Here is a 20,225-nt window from a genome sequence, read left to right on the forward strand (position 1 = left end):
TCTCGAAGCTCGATACGCGTATCTTAGATCACGTCCGCTAATCTGAGTAACCCACAGCGATCGATAAGATTGCGCAGATGCTCGTAAGCGGCAGGTACTCGCGGAGTAACAGTAGGTTGCTTGGTGCTAGTGAAATGGGCCGGGTCGGGCCGAATGAAGAGTTGCTACACTGAGTTTGTATGCCGTAAGTTTGCTCGCGTAGTACAGACGGGAGAGGAGACGGGAAGTGAGCAAAGTGCGAAGCAGCATAGGCACTTCCACAGATATGGAAGAGTAGACTTAATCGAAGAGTGTCGTGAAAAGCCATCACGACAGCCAGCATTGGGAAGGAATATCACAAATGCTACTCGTACACATATGAATCCTGACTATGGTTTACATTTAATCCATCTTACACGTCTAACAGAATTCCTGAATACTCAACAGGTCGATTGCTTCAAAAATAGTACAAAACACAAAACAATAAACACAGTGGATAGGTCATCGAAAACACCATGCATCTCGACAAGCCTATCTTTCCTCAAATCCCTTCCAAAGCGCCATGCCAAAACCAGAAATACAAACACACGATATCTCTCCAACCCGTCCAATAATGACAATGAGACGCCCACGCTAAAAAACAAACATCCCCATCACGATTTGATCAAAAAAACCTTGATCAAAAAGAAACCAATCCTCCAACTCCTATACACCTGTATCTCTCCTTCTAAGTCTCCTACAAGTATGCCATCCAGAGCGGATCGCACTGGCTCAACTTGGCCGGATGTACCGCTACAGCAACGAGATCGACAACAGTTTGGTTTGCCGGCAGATTAGCTCCAGTAGGCAGACTACCGATAGCACTGGCCCTCTTGACTACTAAATCGCTGTTGTTCTGGACGCTCTCCCTGAGAACTTCTGGTGTCAATTGGCTAGCCTTGTGTTGGCTGGTGAACCAGTGGTTCATTTCATCGCGCATGAAGATACTGAGCTGCATTTCCAGCTCGCCCTCGGGTTCGATCAAGCATCGAGCCACAGTCATGACGCTGGGAGCAAAGATGCCTTCGAGATTGAGCGGACCCATGATTGTTTGCAAGTTGGGCGTCAGACGGAAAGGTACAGGCTCCGAGTTGTGTAGAATGGGCTTGCCGACAGCCATGCTTGGAATCAATTCAGAACCCCAAATGCGGCCGCTGGCACGTGACACGCTGATCTTCTGTGGGAAGCGCGTGTTCATGTGCATAACGTACGTCATAAAGGTGAGAGCGGCGAGCTGGTAGCTGAATGTGCGACGGAACAGCCAGAAGTCGTCAAAGGTGGGGAACGTGGCGCGGAAGTAGTCCTGGATGACTGTTGGAGGCACATATTTCTCTTGAACGGCAGCGAAGGTTTCGAGGCGGATACTGTTAGCATGGTCCAGATTTTTCTGTTCGGGTTGTATTAGTTTCTGTATGCCAACCAGGGTGTTACATCCAACACTTACAGGCTGAAGAGCTCTCAGTTTCTCGATGCTAAAGAGTATGGGCTCGTCCTTATTGATGCCATTCTTACGGCAGTAATCCTCGTAGATACCCTGCATGTTGATGTACGACGCATCATCCTGCACCATGCGCACACTGGGTGTGATTGGAATCATAAGCGGAAGGTGGAACTGCAAATTCCTCCTGCGGCTCTCCTTACGCTTCGCCAAGATACCGTTGAAGATACGGAACAGTTGGACGATGCGCTCTTCACGCCTTGAGCTCCTAGCAGCAGGGAATTGGATAGCAAAAGGATGAATGCTTCCATCGTGGCCACGAATCCTGAGACGGCGATGACAGATGCCAATACCGCGCACCAGTTCCACGTCGGGAAGGAAGCGTTCGATGCGCACGAAGTCAGAGTTCTTATCTCGGTGCTGGAGATACTGTCCTGGTACCTCGACATCGTCAAACTTGAGGAAACGGTACTCGCTGAGTTGGTGTGTATATTGCTCGAGCGGCACCGTAAGCTTCCTTCGGTCGAGCCTCTCTTCAAAGCGATTCCGCCAGGTACGCAACTTCTGGATGTATTCGTACATTGTCGGCTTGTTCGTGACAAAGTCTTTCTCGAAAGCCTTGCGAATGTGCGGTGGCAGAACAGACTCAGCGAAGCGCGTGATGTTAGCCTCAGTCGATGCTGGTAGTTTGATCTCGCGTGCGTAGAGATTTGGCTGGCGGCCCACATAAGACAGCCCGTCGTTTAGCAGAGCTACGATGAGTCGGTAAGCATCTTCGTCGGGAGGGCACTTGAAGTTCTTCTGGATCTGGTCGAGCATCGTCTCCATGGATAGCGCGAGTAGAGGAAAAGCTGTCTTAAGGATAGCACTGATCTCTTCGACATGGTCCCATGGCTTCTTTGGTGCTGGAGGAGCATCGGCAGGGGCGGGTGCATTGCCGGCCTTCGGACTGCCTTGCGCCGCACCTTCTGTCTTGACTGTACCGTTGGCCGTTCCATTGGCTGCAGGCTTGGTATCGGTGCCTGCGGTCGCTGCCTGGTTACCGGATTCGGGCGAAGCCTGTTTCGTTGCTGGTGAAGCTTGTGCTTGTTGCTGCTTCGCCTTCGCCGCCTTTTCCTTTGCTTCCTTCTGCTCATGTGTCTTCTTAAGTACAGCCATGTCTTCTCGTGTCGTGCGGAGATGGCAGTACAGCGCCTGTGGATACGTCTTTGCCAGTTTCCCAAGAATAGATCTCGCAATAGGAGCTTCCTGTCGCGAGAGACTGTTCAGCAACTGCGGAATGTAAGTAATCCAGTACCACGCTGGCGTATCGCCCTTGAACTCTTCGAACTTCTCGGCCAATTTGCGCTCTGGGTTGTCCAAGCTGAGCAACCACAGAACACGTCCAAGCAGTTTCCTGGACTTAGCGTTCTTGAATTGGCTGGCAGCTTCCAAGTAGCAGCTGAGCGCTGCCTCTGCCCTCTCCAGGTTCTGTGGCTCCTCCTTGAACAGCATATCGTTGTAGCGTCCCCACTCGGCCCATGCCTTTGGTAACTTAATGTCAAAGTACAATGCAGTGCCAAAAGCTTCACCCGCTTCGTTCTTCTGGCCCAATTTAGCCAGGAACATACCCTTGAGGGTGTAGAATTCTGCCTTCTGATTCGGACCAAAGTAGTTCAGATTGGTGTTATTAATCACATCCAAGCCACTATTGAGATCGGCCTTGATCTGGTAGTGACACTTTGCCTGTTCACGTAACTTCAGGAAGGCCTCTTGAATCTCAATGTTAGGGAGTGTGTAGATCCGTCCAAGCTGGTTGATGCACACTTCGGGCAAGTTGTGTTTGCGCGCCACATGTGCAAAGCGATTAATAATCCATGCAGTCTCGTGGTAGCCTCGGTATGCGAAAGAGTTGCCACTGGCGTTGTTCTGGTTTGGAGGCAGCAGGTTCAGGTAGACACCATTAATGAGCTGGAAAATGTGTTGGCGCCAAGTGACGAGATCCTGCCATGCGTTGATATCGTCCCAGAAGTTTGGCAGGCGATCGCGCCAGGTGCTGAGGAGCAACTTGAGCTCCTGCGATTTGACATCCAGGTTTACTTGAGTAGTCTGAGCAAGACTCTGGCAAATGACACTTGCATCATGCAACTCAACAAGTTGCTGGAAGTGCTGCAAGAGCGGGATGTGTGCCTGGGTGATGCGTCGTGGGAGCTGGTGCCATTTCCTAATGGAAAGCTGGATTGACTCATCACAAAGTCGGTGGAACTCTGGCTGCGACTCTTGCTTGTTGTGGAGCTTGAGCAATGACATGAAGGTCTGGAAGAAGACTCTTCGCGGCGTTGGTGCATCGCTAACAGCTTTGATGGTCGCATCGAGCTGTTCGCGGGTTTCGGCATTCTGCCAGGCATCAAAGACACGCCAGGTTGACTCCAGGTAGAGATCGTTGAAGTTCTCATGCTTGGCAAAGTCACTCAGAATCTCCCACTGTTGCAACTTCTGTGCGCAAATAACCCAGTGATCTTCCCAAAGCATATACTCGCCAGTACTGAAGGGAAGAACAGATGTGCGGGCTTTGATTTGTGCAGCCTCGTACATTTGCTGGGCCTTGTCCCAGATGCCACACTGCTCGTACGATAAAGCAGCGTTGCTTTCAATGAATTGGCAACGCCGACGCCATGTCCCATAGAATAGGTCGTCTTCTTGTAAGCCGCTGTAAATCTCCAACAAAGCATCCAGGTTGCTCTCACGCAGTTTTTCGACGTCAACAACAGGAGAAATGGCAGATTCTTCCATGTACACTGCGGCAGTGTACCAGGCGTTGTATGTCTGGGCCAAATACTTCATGATATGAGGCGGGAACTTAACCCGTGGTCGGGAATGCACGATAGCATCGAGCATGGTTGCAACACAATTGGGTCGTTTATCGAGTTGGCGGGAGTGGTAGTCTTTCGTGAGCAAAGCTGCCATGCCTTTTTCAAGGTCGCTTTGGTCGTCTTTTGTAAGTGCAGTCCAGGCTAGTGGGAAGAAAGCCACCCAAATGTCGTGTGCCAGGTTACTGTCAGTGTGCTGCAAATGTCCGAGCGGTTCGAGGATGTCCTTGACCTTGACATCAGCAAGCTGGTTGCAGAAGCGGCGATGGCTAATGACAAGGTTCTCCAGCTCATCATCGACCATGACATCTCCAATCCTGGAGTCTCGAGCATAAGTTCCGAACAGCGTGCTAGGTTGCATGAGGCGGAAATCTTCTGAATGAAGTTGTGCTGGAGTGTTCATCTCGACTGAGCCAAACATCAAATGAATGACCTGACTCAGCCAATAGCTATCAGAAAGGGTGTCCCAGTTTTGAGAAGCCAGGACGTAGCTGAGGCGACTGGCAGCAGTACGGCTCAAGCTTTTGTCGAAGATGGCCATGTATCTGTTACGCATCTCGACGTCTTGTGCACGGGTGCCGATCAAGAAGGCGTGCTCCATGCGTACAGTCAGCTCGCTCCTCGTAATCTTGGGATCCTCATAGATGCGAATGACGAGGTCCAAGAAGCGAGTCAACAGCGAGGTGTCAGCCCGATGTTCGAACAGCAGCATTTTGCTGAGTACTGCGGTCTTCTCCTTAAGAGTTGGCACAGGCTCAGTGGAGCGGAAGATCCATTCTTCGACAAGATCCAGTACCTTCATACAGACCGAGTTGGTTTGCGATCGCTCGACCAGTGATGCAAGGACACTAAGATATGGCCTTCGGTTCTCACCGAGTTCGTTCATCCGGGCAGCCAAGATGTCGACAGTCTTGAGTACCAGGTCTGTTTGAATCTCAATCTCGCGAGGATCCGTGGGAGGATTGGCTCCTTCAGGGCGCATAGCAGGTGGCACAGGTTGTCCGGGAACTCCGCTGTTTCCAGCGAGATGATCCTTAGCCATCTTGCCTTGGAATGCCTTCATGACTTGTGGGATATGTTGATCAATCTCCTCGGGTCGCTTCTGGCACAAGGTCCAGAGGATGTTGATTGCGCTGACATAAGAGCCATTGGAGAGTGTCTCAGTAGCGATGGTACCGAGGAAGTTGACGAACTCGGTAGAAGGCGACTCTTCAATGTTTCCTTCGTCGTCAGTAACGGGTTCAGGCATCACCTCTAGAATGCGCTTGAGGATAGGCTTCAGTTTCATAGCGCCATCCTCAGATTCGTCCGTTGCGTGAAGGCTGGCTTGGACATCGGGGTTCTCAGATCGAATGGGCTTGTCGAGGATCTTCTGGAACTGTGGGATGCGCTGCAAGACCCAGTCATCAGGCTTAACGTTGACAATGACCTTCACAATCTGGAGCGTGTTGATCATACGAGTATGGAAAACCTCAGCCTTGTCTTCCTGCTTCATCTCAGTGAGAAGAATCTCCTCGATTTTCTTGGTAAGCATAAGATCGAGATCCAGATCGTTCCATAGTCGTGGTGAAAGCAAGTCATGCAGAAGCTGCACAGCCTTTCTGCAGATCTCAGTAGGCTGCGCAGTGTTGGGAGTGGCGGCAGTGGCATCCTTGGGTTTCGGCGAAGCAACGGGGAAGCGCTCTGGCAGGTACGCAATGAACTGGATAAGATACTTGATCAACATCATCCGGATTGGAGCACCTGCAACAAAGCCCTTCGGCGCGGAACTTGGAACCACGGCCGATCCATCAGCACGCCTTTTAAGAGCCTGCGGTGACTCGGACTGTCGATCCGATGAGCCGCCACTCTCACTTGCTGTACGTTCCTCCCAAGTCCTGATCAGGCGGATCAAATTCAATGCAAGCTTCTTTGCATCAGTCGAGGGATTCGGAGGTTGCGCAATTTTGGATAGTGCTGTGATGATGATGGGCGACAGATGCTCTCTTCCTTCGTAAAAGAGATCTGGGTGTCGGACCAAGAAATTGAAGATGCTCATCAACTGCTGTAGATTAGAACTCTCTTCTGAGAGGATCTTGCGAGGGAATTGAATCCAGCGAGGCATCTTGGAGTCTGACCCAGGCAATACCGGCATCCGCTTCTTCAAGACAGGAGCCATGAGTTCAAGCGCTTGCATCACAAGTGAACGACCTTCGTTCTGATGTGCCTTAAGCAGGGCTTGATAGACTTGCACAGCAATCTTAACAGGTGTGTCGAAAGCGGCGATGAAAAAGGCGATGAGCACGTAGGCAGCGTACTTGTTGATGATGTCTTCAAGCTTGATGTAGTTCCAAGCGAACTTGATGACATCCTTGCGGGCTTCTTGGATCATGCCAGGGTAGTGTTTCAGGAGCAGGGTGGTAAGTTGGAGAAGCTCCATACGTGAATGATCTACACCAAGCTGCGCAGTGTCTTCTGAAAGCTCGAGTGTGGATTGTGGCTTCCAAAGCCGGCTATGGATGGTTTCGGTCATGGTCTTGTCCATGAACTTGGTACCCTTGGCTTTCTGGTCAAACAAGGCTTCCCAGTTGCGCTTTACGTCCATAGCAAAGATGGGGTTGACAATGTGCCGGAAGATGAAAGTCTTCGTTTTTTGTGACGAGTTGCGTGACGTGTACAGGTCAATGCACTTGTTCACGATCGTCTTCCAGTAATCCACAGAGTCGCTGGAAATGATTTGCTCGTAGATAAAGTCAAACAAGCGTGGAGAAGCCTTGAACTCCTCGGATGTGACAGCGTCAACAAGTTCAAAGAAGAAATCCAGACTGCTCGGCTCATGCTTGAGGTACGTGGTAAAGATGATCATGATCTGGTCGCCAGCCTGTTCAGTTGCCAAGCGCAGCTCCGCGTCGAGGGTGTTTGCCCTAAGCTTCTTTTCCAACGATCGAGCCGCTTCAAAAAGTCCTTTGCGTAGCTCTGCGTCCGAGACAAGCCACTTGCTAGTCTCTTCGCGTTGACACAAAGCATAGGCAATGTGAATACCATTGAGCTGAGCTTGGCATTTCTCCTTATCAGTACCCTCTGGGTTGATGGCACTCAAGAAACCTGGAACGTCTTCTGTGACCTGCTTGCGAAGGGCCTCGCTCGCCGGATTTTGAAGCAACTGGGCAAAGAAGCGCCCTTGGGTGTGATCCTTCAGATTGGGGGCAAAATGGTCCCAGGCTTCCTTCGGGTACATGCACAGGTACTTGATCAAGGGTTCTCTGAATGGACTGTAATGCGTTCTCCTGAGCGCACTCTCCAACTCGATGACCTTTTCGATGATCTGCTTTAAGAACGTAGCAGCCGCCGGTGGCAACAGATGGAAGATGTTGAAGATGCCAGTCACAATCTTCATCTTGGAATTCTGCTCAATCATGGTGAATGAGATCTTCTGGAGACTGTTTTGATCGGCGATACTCTTGAGATGGTCAAGAAGACGTGTTCCAATCTCTACCTTAAAGTAGTTTGTGAGCAGCTTCAGCAAACGGGCAAGACCATCAAGATTTTCGACAGAAAGCTTTCGTGGGTCCTGAAGATTAACCAAAATGGGTCGAAGTCCGCTTTGAAGCACATCTTTGGGTAGCTTGTTAGTCGCCGAGATGACACCCGAAAGTCCAATGTTGGCTGCCTCGATGACCTCAGGGGATTTTGAATAGAGACACTTGAAGAAGACAGCGATAATGCGGAGGAATGTCTGATTTGGTGGGGTAGTGCTGAACTCGGGAAAACTCTGCGCAGTGGAGAGAAGTCGAATACAGGCTACCCGCAGATTGACAATGTGGTCGGCGTTCCTTTGCTCAAAGGGTTTGCTCGCAAGGTGTTCGTCTTCGGCGTCTGCCAGTGCGAGAGACTCCATAAGCAACCTTGTCAATTGCTCATTGAACTCGAGAATGTTGTTCTTAAGCTTCAGACAGAATGTAATGGCGTCGATGTAGGCAATCTGAATGCTGAAGGGCAACGCTCGGAGTGGCTTTGTCCAAATGGGCAGAATGAGCCTATCTTTGACGGGTGTGATGAGGTCGCTCACGCTCAGTTCAGTGACATCGGAGAGCACTTGGAAAGCCTTCTGTGTTGCGTCACGCACGTTTTTGTTCATGTGCGACAGATCACCCACGAGCTGTTGACAAAGCCTCAGCGTAATGTTGTTGCCCTTATCAAAGTCTTCTTTCTTGATCTTCTTGTGGCATCGCCGGATGAGATCTTGGATAAGACCTTCTGCTTGAATGCGCGTTTTCGAGTCCAGATCGATAGGCATATCCTTCATGACAAAGTTCAAAGCGCGGACAAGCTCGAAATGGCGAGGTACCAACCAAGTCTGAGGAAGCCCTAGTTGCTTGATCATGATCTCAATACCACGAGTTCCGCCAGACTTCATGAACCAGTCATCCGCATGGCAGTTGTGGCAGAAGGTGCTGGAAAGCTCAGTGAAGAAGACAAACTTGTCGAGAGAGCCGTCGTTTCCAAAGATGGCTTTTGTAGCATCGCGCATGGTTATGATGACTTGTTCCGCAGCGTCGCGCACAGCAGCATGTTCTGAAGCTAGGGATTCGCCAATAGCTTCCGAAATAACGTCGGTTTCGATCACAACGGGTCCCTCGCCCGAATGGACATCAAACGGCTTCGTCTTGTGTTTGAGCGTTGCGAACTGGGTTCCGAGTTCCAGGAGCGTGAAATGCTTCGCCAAGTTATTTACCAGAGCCTCAGCGTCAGACTTCAACTCAGGTATAGACACAGCGAAGATACAAGCCTTTAGTAACTTCTTCAAAGTCTCCTGCTCCACGCTCTTCTTGGTGATTGACTTCTCACGCTCCGATGCAGTGAGAATGTCGTAACCGGCATCGAACTTCTTAGCACACAAGTCGTTGGCTTGCAGGCGGACCAACTGTGCAAAGTCCTCAGGCAAGCTATCGAAGCCGACCAGCAGCTTTGTGTGGGCTGTGATGAGGCGGAGGGCCTGCTGCTTGTGGAATGTATCAGACTTCTTGGCCGCGGGTGTCTTGGGGACCTCGTAGAGCTTTGCGATTGCAGTGTCAATTCCGATTGCCGCAGGAAACGCTCGGTCTTTAGTTGATCCAATGAGGCGTATGTCGATAGAGGATTGGTCGTCCGAGTACGGCTTGAAGTTGAGTTCTGGTGGACCTGTAATGAATTTGCGGTTGCGGCCGCCGAGTTTACCAAGGATGCGCATTGTCGTATGGGCATGGAAGTGGCTATATGGATTCGGCTTGAGATGCTCCCATAGAGCAGCCATCAATTCATCAATCACTGGCGCCATGATAGGATCCAGGTAGTCCGCGGTGAGGTTGTCTACACAAAGCTCCAGAGTACGAAGCCCTTGACCGACAAGATCAGATCCAGCTCGCAGAGCAACGACCAGCGGTCTCATCAGGTAGCTAAGATGTGGTAGAAGGTTACTCAACCTCGCAGGTACGGTAAGAGAAAGCTCAACGAACAAGTCCCTTTCTGCAGGCTTGCGCGCCGTCAATAAAAGGTTGTTGAGAACATCCAGCAACATCTCTAGAAGGGGAAGAATCTCCTTGTATAGATGCTCGAACCTACCACCGCCAATGCTCCTAAAGAGCGACCTGAGCAGCAGGAAATAGTTCATGGGCTCCTCGGCAGTCGTTGATAGCTGAATGGACTTTGTGATGATCTTGCTGACGTGCGGCAAGAGGACTTGCTCGTTTTGAGCGGAAAAGAGTGTGACTGCCATAAAGGACAACTTGAAGAGGCGGAGCATAATTGATGACTTCTTGACATCTGCAGTACCAACCTCTTCAATCCGATCCATGAGGAACTGTAGCAACATGCCCGAAAAACTGGGGGATGTGGCCTCGGAAGCAAGAAGAAATTGTGGAACGTGGAGCAATGCCGGGTGATCGAACATCATATCGTACAAATGGGGTATCTCGGATGAAAACACTTCATGGAATGTGGCTGGGTCAATGTGGTGGAAAACTGTCGCAAACGTCTCCAGTAGATCCTTCTCTTCTTTGCCGCTCGACATCATATGCTGGTTGCCCATGAAGTCTCCTGGTGACATTCCTTGAGTCTCAGGCACCTTGTCAGTGCCATAATAGCGGAATACCTTGGCACCTTCACGGAAAAGCTTGATGAGAACCTCGACCTCTTCGGCGTTGTAGCCAAAAGACACTTCATGCCAATTGGCTGACGCATTCGCTGGGTCAATCTCTTCTTTGATCTTGGCCGGATTGCACGCTCGCAGCTGGTAGAAGAGATTTTTGAGCCCGTGCAATAGGTTCTTGAACAAAAACTTGTTGTCAGCAATCGGGTCAGAACTCCGGTCTCGGGGATTCGATGTCTTGATGGGCGTCGCGTTGAAGATATCAATCTCATCCCAGTCTGGGGGACTGTCCTGAACGGCCATGTGGTTTTCGTCAGTCGCATCAATTGATGGTTGGCTGTACTGTGCCGAGAGTTTGACAGCGTTGTGGTACTGGCGGTTCATAGCGGCAAATTTGTCCCCAATGGCATTGAGAATCATGATCAAGAAGTATCGAGCATCTTCCTTGGGCTCCAACTTTGCAATGCACTCTGCCATGTTCAGAAGCAGTTTCGCACTCATAGTCTGAAAACTGGTCCCCGGAAAGCTGTCATGCAGGTTTTTTGTGTACACCTCGACTGTCCGACGAATCTGTTCCTTGGAAAGCGAATCTCGCAAATGGTGAATGAGATCTGCAAGCATACTATATGCAAGCGGGCGCATGGTTTCGTACACAGTAAGTCCGTCTCCGATCAAAGTCCTTTCATCCAGTAGCTCATCAATCTTTTTCAGGAAGATTTTGCGGAAGTTGAAGTTAATAATATGCCGTATAGCTACCAGTAGCTCCTTCCGCGCACCTGACTTTTCTCGTGGGCAGTCCTTGAGCAGGCGCACAACGATATCCGGTAATGTTGGTAAGAAGTCATTCAGCTGATTTGCGTAGACTCTGAGGAGATAGGCCAGGAAGCTCATGGTCTTAACTTGAGCTGTGATGAAATCGCCAAAAGCGGCTCGATTCCGAATCTCCTTGCTGACGCCAGTAAAAATCTTGCCCTGGGCCTTGGCCTCCTCATGCGCCTTCTCTTGCGGCTTCGCCTGGAGCAAAAGCACATTTTTGATGAGCGGAACGAAGAGCTTTACATTCTTATTCACACAGTTCCGGTAGGCCTGGAATAATGATACCACAATGATTGGGCACTCTGCAAGAACCTTGAACGACTGCATTCCCTTGAGCAGCATGCGGGTCTGCTGGTGTTCCGAGCCAAGATCGCCCGCGGAGCTGGAACTTAGCGTAGTTGCTGGTGAATTGGGACGAGGAGATTGCGAAAACTGGTGATTGTTCGGGGTCGAGGGGACGCCTGACGAGGTAGACGCAGGCGCACTGCTATCGAATGTGTCGTGCACAGCTTGCTCCATTGTCTCAAACATTTCTTGGATCAGGTCGAGGAAAGGCTGAACGCGGTCCGCGAGGGCTTTGGTTTGGTGGCGCTGGAAATCCATAATGGTCTTCATGCACAAAACCGCATTGTCTTCATTTTCCAACTTGACCAGACTCATAAGCTTATCCACAATCTTGGCGGCATGCGGTTCGATCGCCTCGGTGGGGTTCATGGGCAGGCGGTGCAGGATTTCGAGGATGCAGTTTCGTATCCGCTGTTTCTGAGTCAGAAGGCTGTCCTATTGCTGCGGGCTTTGCGCTCACCTGTTCGGGCGATGTGGATATGAATACTGGATTGCCATCAAGTATCTTGAGAAATACGGGAACTAGGTGGTTCAGGAATGCGCTGTACTGCGGTCCTTGGCAGTAGCTCTCGATGTTGTCCCGGATTTCAATGGCCTGGGTGCCCTTTGCTCTCAGATCTGTGCCACAGTCAGCCTCTATTCAAGTTTCCTAATATGCGCGACCGCGTGCGATCATGGCTGTCGGGTCTAAAATGTCTCGTTACCAGAGTTAGGGTCGTCTAGTTTGGAGGCCATAGCCTCAAAGTTGTGAGACGCCATGACGAGAGTGTTTGCAGCCCACAGTTGCTGCTCCCCTTGTTTGGAGGCCTCTCAGGTTGCGCCGTACGGTGTCGTGTTTACTGTGTGGGTTGCGCGGCCGGTGTGGCAGAAGGCAGGCGCATTTGCTCTGGTGACGGCGCAGTCGTGTGCAGGAACAGCGGCAGGTGGCTGCAATGGGGAATATTAGAATGTGAAAAAGAAGGGATGGGCTAGATGGCCCGGTTGGTCATTAAAATCGTTATGAGAAAACGAGGACTGGTGGTGGGGTGGGAAGGCGCGTCCAGCAGGTGCTGGTTGAGGTCGCGTCTTGAGCTCTGCAGTGCACTCAACTGACGACCGGTCGCAGAGGTGGGAATGCCCTGGACTCTGAACCGGCAAGTTCCGTAGCTGCCTATCGCTGATTGGGCTGATTTGCCCCTGCGTCTGTGCGAGTTGGGTCTAGCGTCATCGGCGTTTACAAATCCCCGGTCTGTGGCATTGAGCCTATAGTGGCCACCGGCAAGTGTGTTGATGACTGCAATCCTGACCAGAGATATTTGCATGTTCCAACTAGGGCATATGACAGTCGTACTACCACACATGCATCCCAAAATATCAAGATGTCGAATATAAACTAAAGTCATTTGAACTTGCAAAACTCTTTCCATCTACCTGCTGCATCTAAATATCTGCACTCTGCACCACCACAACCCGCCTTGGCATACGTTGACCACCATTCATGCTGCAATACATCACACAGTTGTACAGGCCACGTTCGCTTCCGGTCTTCTGTCTAGTAAAGGAAATTGAAATATGGCATTTACATTGGGCGCTCCGAAGTATTCGATGTCAAGAAGGAGATAATCGGATAGCGAGCATACCAGCCTGCAATCTACTTCTCCTCAGGGTAGAGGGTCTCCTTGAGGGGAATACCAAGCTCCTCGCGTATCGGCTCAAGCTCCTGAAGGTACTCGGCGTATTGGCCCTTGTTCTCCACCTTGAATTTGATACCTGTGACGTATGTTAGTAATCAAAGCTCCATAGCTGGTCACGCCCCAAAGTCGCATCATCTTGTGACATGTTCCACGCCCCGCCGCTACGTAAAACGTCCAGATACACATGCGCGGGGTATAATAAGAAACGTACCCTCGAAAACTCGGACAGCCGAGGGGAAGTCATTGACACGCCTGGCAGCGCGGAGAGCAGCAGTGATGACTGCGGGGGAAGGGACGAGATCGTAGGCGAAGCAGTTGTTCAGGTTTCGCTGCAACGTGTTAGCGCATAGCTCTCGTTCACAGCAGTCCACCAGCTGGCTCAATGCAGCTCGGGTGATACCGGTGCGGGCCGTATGCTGGGGCACAACAAACATACCTGAAGCTCAAAAACATCATTGACCTTCTCAAACTCCTTCTCATACCTGCAATGAAGACACAAAAGTCAGCGCTGCAGCTCTAGATGCGATCAATCGAACCCAATGGCTGTCCGTTGTCCGTGGTCCCACTATTTCTCCCCAGTCGTCCGAGCCCCTCCATGGATTCCTCGTACCTGGCGGTAAACTCCTCGAATGTCTCCTCGGCGTGCGCATCGCTCTTTCGGATAGCCGACTGCGAGAAGGTGCGCTGAGCGTTCAATGCAACGGTAGGTGCTCGGTAGGCCGGGACTGCCACCCGGCTGACCTTTGACGCGGCGCGCATGAAGAGCATGGTGCGGTTCAATTATCTGGCGGCTAGCTTTTCGAGGTGATGAGGGAGGCTACTGGACGGTTGAGCCGGCGTTGCGTGGGCGAGGGGTGATGTCGGTGGTGGTGCGATTTCGCGTGAGGTTATGAAAACGAAAGCTCAGACGATCCGAGTTGCACCCAAGCCAAGCATGGAAAAGTGGGTCACTCTTACTACTATAACTACCCAAGGCTGAAAGCATAGTTCCTACACCCCGCATATATTTACTGTGTACCAAGGACCCTTGTTTCATTGATCTAGACCAATACCAAGCGGTTGTTAGTGTTACTGTGGTCCATTGAACTTGAGTGGGCTGTTTCCAATTTACGTGTTCCCAACATGTGTGGGGCTTTGTTGCAACCAGCTCATCAATGAAAGAGTCATTCTCAAGTCAAAGTCGCAGTAGTTCAACATCAGTGAATAACAAAACGCATTTCATGCTTCACCGATATATATGGGTATTATCATACATCACCTATACCCTATAGTATCCTCCAAAAGGCGCGGCCCCCTCGGACGTCGCTCGAACAGACATGATAGGGCTATCATTGTCGTCTTCACCATTTGAGCTCGCATACATGTCCTCGTCCAGCTCATCATCTTGTATCGCATCTTCTTTATCTTCGTAATCGCCATCATCACCCTCGCCACCTTGGTCAGCACCTTCGTCGTCTGCGTCGAGGTCTGCATCCAAGACAGTGTGAGCCATGACGGGATCTTCTGTCATGTCTTCCGGAACATCAACGTCATCCAAATTTTCCGCATCATTCACTTCTCTTTCTTGTTCGTTTTCTGCCTCCATCTTCTCAAAAGTGTAGCGCGGGTTTCTTGCAGCCCAACGGACGTTGTGCATAACCTGATGCTCTCTCCTCTTCTCCTGGTGTATCTGGCGGTCATCGATCTCTGCTTTATATTGAGCTGCCATTTCCTTGTCATCCCATAGTTCCGGCCAGTTTACAATACGCTGGTATATCGTGTCATCTGGTTTTTCACCACCAATGATTGTGTTCATCTTATCTTTTAATATTACTGTTGCTTTAGCCCATGTCCCCACATGATACCATCCTTGGAAGGTCGGCGCACACGTCGTCCTGATATCCTTTGTAGAAAGAATTTTCGAAATCAGAGGGTCGGTGATATCGCAGAATTGGAACAGGTTTCCGGTTTGTGAGACATGAACACCGTCAAAGGTATGCTCAGACTCCAGCTCTTCCGGAGACATCTTGGCTAGCTTCATGACGTGCTGGTCGAAAACTGCGCGGTGTTTTGATATACCTGATTTGAGGTACGAGAGAAAAGATACCGTTTGGTATTTGCGGTATTCAGGATCCTTACGAGGGTCAACCCCCCAACGCACAAGTGCTTCTCGCCAGGGTCCACTTTCGAAGAAATACCCACAGTATATAGCTGCTTGTCGGAGCTTGGTTCGCTTGCTCCACCCGAGCCTGTTGTACAGGAGTTGGCGAGTGACAATGGGCCTTCCGAGGAGTAGGGATCTGATGTTGGCAATCAGCGACTGCATATAAGGCGTGAGATCCCTCTCTGCGGGTAGGTTGGGTCCCGGTCCAGTTGGCACATGCTCGTCGGTGGGTTTGACAATGGTGTATGCGTTGTAAGACAGACTTCTCTGCACATTGACAACACCTTGGTCAGTGTATTTGACGTTGGAGTTTTGCTGGAAACTAGCCAGCAGTTAGTAAAGGTTGGGTCCGCAGAACTGCTACCATACCGATAATTAAAAGCGATTGGCATCTGCAGAAACTCTGCAGATGGACCGACAGTTTTGGTAAAATCTGCACCGGCTGCTGTGTTGATATTGTAGTTCTTTACTTTGTCATCTGGAAAACAAAATGTCAGCGATGTCCCGGGACTACTTGGGCTAATCATACATCGTCTGGAAAGAATGTGATCACGCAAGCCGACCATTGTGTCGCTGTGAGAAGCGGCATACTGCAAGTCAGGCATGTCTAAGTAGTCAGCCCCAGATATCAGACGTGGTCAGGGAGTTGGCACTTACTCCTGAACCGGTGAGTCTCGTCAACCACGCCAACAAGAGCAACCTTGTATGTAGATGCATTGTCTTGGATGCTTCGGTAGATTGTTGGCGCATCGACATATGTCTGATTGCTGTCACGAGCTATGTCGTCTTCAGCGAGAAAGGGACCCGCAGTGCCGCGCTTTCGTTTGCGACCTGTTCGCTTGGGGACTGTGACTTTTAGGAGTAGGTTGTTGGTGCGCACTGGGGTGGATAACAAACGCTTAGCGAAGGGGTCGTCGGGACGAAGAGAGACAGAGATAAGCTTCTTGAGTTCATCGTCGCCCTCAGCATTAACGGTCGTTTCCAGTTTCGATCGCAGGCCCTTGGGTCACGTGTTAGCATGCGGGTGTGGTATGGAGTTGTACAAAGACTTTTGCTGACCTTGCTCAGCTTGACAGGCCCTCCCAACGAGGCAATGCCCTTGTCCACGTTCTTGATGATGGCTGGATGCTCGACAACCGAGATGGCGCGCGATGGAATAGGAAGCCACGATGCATGCTGGCTTTCACCGTTTGCAGTGGACGTGGGTTGTTCGTCGCTCATGGCGCACTGCAACGGATTTTTGTTTGTTCACAGGGCACAAAGCATACACACAGTCTCTCGTGTGGTTGTGTTTGCAGAGTCTGTCCGAGCACGGCAGAAGTACTATCAAATAGGGCGCGCACACACACAGACCCTGAGCACGCGAGGTCCCGTTCGCAGCGTCCCTCTAAGTACTATATATGGTGCCGGGGATCTGGCTATGGCTCGCTGTGGGTGCGGGTGATCAGGTGACGTGCAGCCATGCAACGCCGCCAAAGCCTATTTGTCGTCTATGTGTGTTATCACCCTCTCTCCCTTGCTCGCGTCTCTCAAAGCGCCCGTCGCCGCATGGCCGTGTGTATGTACATATGCTATCGGGTGTATGATGTCGTGACGGCCGCGGCGGGGCTCTCGAGATCCCAAACGCACGGCCTCGCTACGGGACGGCTAGCGCGAATCACTCGACGCCGTCTGTCTGGCAGCAGCCCTGAGTTGTCAGTTGACGACCTGCTCAATCTCTCATCTCCAGCTCTTCAGTTACACGCCTCGCTCTCTCTGCCGGTTCGCCTCTACGTCACCACGCCGTTGTTGGGGCTCCCCTCAGCTGCCTTCTGTTCCCTCCCCCCTCTCGCGAGCTCTGCCCTCCACCGACTCCCCGTGCTGCATCCTAAGACGGCTACACTAGCCTCCATCCACCATCTCACGCGTCCCCTCGTCCTCCATGTCGACCTGACTTGCACGCCTGCCCAGTCGTCATTTCCCCTGCCTGCGCTCCTCTTCCGGCACCCCATTGGCGCTCTTGGATTGCGACCCCCCTCGATACACGCCCAGAGGCCCGCCTCAATTTCGGACCCCGTCTCCGCAGACACCTCCGCAGCGCTTGACCTGGCCTTGAGCGCTCCTGCACAATCATGAAGGGTTTCCGGCAAAGGGTCGTAAGTCTCCGTTTCCTCCTTGAATTCTTGCGCTGTGGCCACCGCCCACCGCCCTGCCCCTCTCTATGCGCGGAGGCTAACATGTCTAGTCTGAACAGCTTTCTCGAAGCAAGGATGGAAAGTCGTCCAAGAAAAAGGACTCAAACTCGGGCACTGCTTCGCCGTCGCTCGGTGCCTCGAATTCTCCCTCGGGCTCCGCCCAGGCCACTCCTTCCTCATCACAGACGCAGCTCACCGACGCGCGAAGCAAGAGCCAGCCTGCTACTGATGGCGCCGCAGCCCACCTCGGGTCGCTACAACAGAACCAGCAGCCTTCGTCGGGCTCCCTAGCAGGTGGGCCGCAGTCATTTGCTGGACAGGGCCTGATGGGTCCTGGCAATGCTGGCAATGCTGGTGCTGCAGGTCCAGGCACGCCTTCTAGGCTTGGGCAGCCCCTGGCGCCGAGCGTCGTCATCAGCCCGAGCGCTCCTGTAAGTACTCTTGCTCACCATACTTATGTAGAAGGCCTGCGTAGACTAAATACTGTTGCAGCACGTTCCCCCTCCTGGCGCTGCCGAGACCATGCCTGGCGACCTTGCGCCTCCAAAGGCTGGCCAGAAGTCGGGCATATTCGACCGTCTTCAAGCGACCCCCAAGGACAATATCGAAGGTATAAGGACTCCAAAGAGGCAGCATTCGTCGCGCTTTGACATTTCCGATCAGCGTCAGCGTGAACTGGAGAAGCTACCCGGATTCCACGAGGTGCCTCCAAACAAGCGGGAGGAATTGTTCATGCAGAAGATCGACCAATGCAATATCATCTTCGATTTCAACGACGCCAGCGGCGATATGAAGTCCAAGGAGATTAAGCGCCTGGCCCTGCACGAGTTGCTCGACTACGTTGCCAACAATCGCCAGGTGATTACAGAGAAGATGTATCCTCGCGTTGTGGAAATGTTTGCCAAGAATTTGTTCCGACCCATTCCACCTCCCATGAACCCCCAGGGCGAGGCTTTTGACCCCGAAGAAGACGAGCCTGTGTTGGAGGTTGCATGGCCACACATTCAAGTCGTCTACGAATTCTTCCTGCGCTTCATTGAGAGCCAGGACTTCAACACAAACATTGCCAAAGCATACATAGACCACAGTTTTGTGCTCAACGTATGTACTTGATTTTTTACAATGACCAGTCCTGCAGCTAATCTTCCCAGCTACTTGAGCTTTTCGATTCCGAGGACCCTAGAGAACGCGACTTTTTGAAAACCACACTTCATCGCATATACGGCAAATTCTTAAACCTCCGCTCCTACATTCGTCGGTCCATCAACAATGTCTTCTTCCAATTCATCTACGAGACCGAACGATTTAACGGAATTGCCGAGCTCCTCGAAATCCTCGGCTCCATCATTAACGGTTTTGCTCTGCCCTTGAAGGAAGAGCACAAGCTTTTCCTGACAAGGGTGCTCATTCCGCTGCACAAGGTAAAGAGTCTGAGCATGTATCATCCACAGCTGGCGTACTGCATTGTCCAGTTCCTCGAGAAGGATGCAGCTTTGACAGAAGAGGTAAGGTTAGATGTTCAGTCCAGCAAGCTAGGCTAACATGTGCAGGTTGTTTTGGGTCTTCTCCGATATTGGCCCAAAGTGAACAGCACCAAGGAGGTCATGTTCCTGAATGAAGTTGAAGACATTTTTGAGGTCATGGACCCTGCCGAGTTCGCAAAGGTGCAAGAGCCTTTGTTCAACCAATTAGCCAAGTCGGTCGCCAGCCCCCACTTCCAGGTTGCAGAGCGAGCACTCTACTTCTGGAATAACGAATACTTCTGCAATCTTGTCAGCGACAATGTCGAAGTCATTCTGCCAATCATGTTTGCACCATTGTACGAAAACTCAAAGGGCCACTGGAACCGGTATGCTGCAGCACCATGTCGTAAGCAAAGTCTTAGAGGCTAACAATTCTGTGTAGAACAATCCACGGTATGGTATACAATGCTATGAAGCTATTCATGGAAGTCAACCCTCAGCTCTTTGACGACTGCTCGCACGACTATGCTGAATCGCAAAATAATGCGACACAAAGGCAGCAAAGTCGACAAGATCGCTGGGACAGATTGGCCAAGCTCGCAGAATCACGCGCAAATGGCACGGCGGAGAAGTCATCAGGGCGTGTGGACGATTCAGCTCAAGGACGACTGGAAAACCTCCGTCTTCAGGACGACGGGGCGACATCGAGAGACAGGCGGCCGAAAGATTATGAGCGTCAAGGCAGCCAAACCTCGGTACGTTGATTCTTAAGTCCCTAGAACTCGAGATGAGCATTCTGTGTGGCCGAATCGGTGTACTCTTAATTATACTCCTAGACTCCTAGGTCTTTTTTTTACTCTTTCACTCTCTCTGTATTCTTCTTGTCCAGGCATTGGCTTTTGGTTCGAGTGGATCTGACGTGTTTGTGCTTTGTGTCCTTGTAGCGACGGCACCATTCATCATCAGGGGAGCACCATGTATCATCCAGTGCTCGCCGCTCGGCTGGTCGACCTCGTAGCAACAGTCGGCCAAACTCGTCCTCTGGTCACACTGTCTCGTCACGAGGGCCTTCTGGACGAGCGAGAGCAAATTCTGGAAGCAGCATTGCTCGAGTCACGAGCTCTTGAGGCTTGTGGCTTGTGTATGTTGTCTCATTCCATGTAGTTTGTGGTCTATGTGAAGCTCTTTTGAGTATGGTTT

General features: G+C 51.3%; 4 protein-coding genes across 4 annotated transcripts; 1 reads left to right on the forward strand and 3 right to left on the reverse strand.

Moving 5' to 3' along the window:
• Nucleotides 1-362: 362 nt before the first annotated feature.
• Nucleotides 363-12,331, reverse strand: COCSADRAFT_179001 (uncharacterized protein; the record flags this gene model as incomplete). The annotated part of the gene is made up of 5 exons (XM_007698807.1): nucleotides 363-1,405; nucleotides 1,463-9,719; nucleotides 9,780-11,983; nucleotides 12,033-12,190; nucleotides 12,277-12,331. The coding sequence occupies 5 exons, from the start codon at nucleotides 12,329-12,331 to the stop codon at nucleotides 716-718; spliced, it is 11,364 nt and encodes a 3,787-aa protein (XP_007696997.1). The 3' UTR covers nucleotides 363-715.
• Nucleotides 12,332-12,850: 519 nt separating this feature from the next.
• On the reverse strand, nucleotides 12,851-14,118 carry COCSADRAFT_34139 (uncharacterized protein). Its single transcript, XM_007698362.1, has 4 exons — nucleotides 13,856-14,118; nucleotides 13,682-13,727; nucleotides 13,457-13,574; nucleotides 12,851-13,321 (listed from the first exon to the last, which is right to left on the reverse strand). Exons 1-4 carry the CDS (start codon nucleotides 14,011-14,013, stop codon nucleotides 13,203-13,205), a joined length of 441 nt encoding a protein of 146 aa, XP_007696552.1. The 5' UTR covers nucleotides 14,014-14,118; the 3' UTR covers nucleotides 12,851-13,202.
• Nucleotides 14,119-14,426: 308 nt separating this feature from the next.
• COCSADRAFT_136157 (uncharacterized protein) lies at nucleotides 14,427-16,679 on the reverse strand. Its single transcript, XM_007698808.1, has 5 exons — nucleotides 16,448-16,679; nucleotides 16,046-16,388; nucleotides 15,918-15,995; nucleotides 15,758-15,866; nucleotides 14,427-15,710 (listed from the first exon to the last, which is right to left on the reverse strand). The coding sequence occupies exons 1-5, from the start codon at nucleotides 16,607-16,609 to the stop codon at nucleotides 14,504-14,506; spliced, it is 1,899 nt and encodes a 632-aa protein (XP_007696998.1). The 5' UTR covers nucleotides 16,610-16,679; the 3' UTR covers nucleotides 14,427-14,503.
• An 820-nt stretch (nucleotides 16,680-17,499) lies between these two features.
• On the forward strand, nucleotides 17,500-19,789 carry COCSADRAFT_83310 (uncharacterized protein; the record flags this gene model as incomplete). The annotated part of the gene is made up of 6 exons (XM_007698809.1): nucleotides 17,500-17,523; nucleotides 17,613-17,993; nucleotides 18,055-18,663; nucleotides 18,714-19,067; nucleotides 19,113-19,411; nucleotides 19,468-19,789. The coding sequence occupies 6 exons, from the start codon at nucleotides 17,500-17,502 to the stop codon at nucleotides 19,787-19,789; spliced, it is 1,989 nt and encodes a 662-aa protein (XP_007696999.1).
• Nucleotides 19,790-20,225: the final 436 nt, after the last annotated feature.

This window comes from Bipolaris sorokiniana (genome assembly GCF_000338995.1).
Source record: "Bipolaris sorokiniana ND90Pr unplaced genomic scaffold COCSAscaffold_3, whole genome shotgun sequence".
NCBI classification, from domain to species: Eukaryota; Fungi; Ascomycota; class Dothideomycetes; order Pleosporales; family Pleosporaceae; genus Bipolaris; species Bipolaris sorokiniana.

Excerpts from the sequence above, each read along its gene's own strand:
- COCSADRAFT_34139 (XM_007698362.1), bottom strand. The coding sequence starts at position 14,013 with ATGCTCTTCATGCGCGCCGCGTCAAAGGTCAGCCGGGTGGCAGTCCCG. Across the intron at positions 13,728-13,855 it reads TTCGAGGAGTTTACCGCCAG|GTATGAGAAGGAGTTTGAGA; the intron begins GTACGAGGAATC and ends TCTTCATTGCAG. Across the intron at positions 13,322-13,456 it reads GGCTGTCCGAGTTTTCGAGG|GTATCAAATTCAAGGTGGAG; the intron begins GTACGTTTCTTA and ends CATACGTCACAG.
- COCSADRAFT_136157 (XM_007698808.1), bottom strand. The coding sequence starts at position 16,609 with ATGAGCGACGAACAACCCACGTCCACTGCAAACGGTGAAAGCCAGCAT. Across the intron at positions 16,389-16,447 it reads GGCCTGTCAAGCTGAGCAAG|GGCCTGCGATCGAAACTGGA; the intron begins GTCAGCAAAAGT and ends ACGTGACCCAAG. Across the intron at positions 15,711-15,757 it reads CCAATCGCTTTTAATTATCG|TTTCCAGCAAAACTCCAACG; the intron begins GTATGGTAGCAG and ends ACTGCTGGCTAG.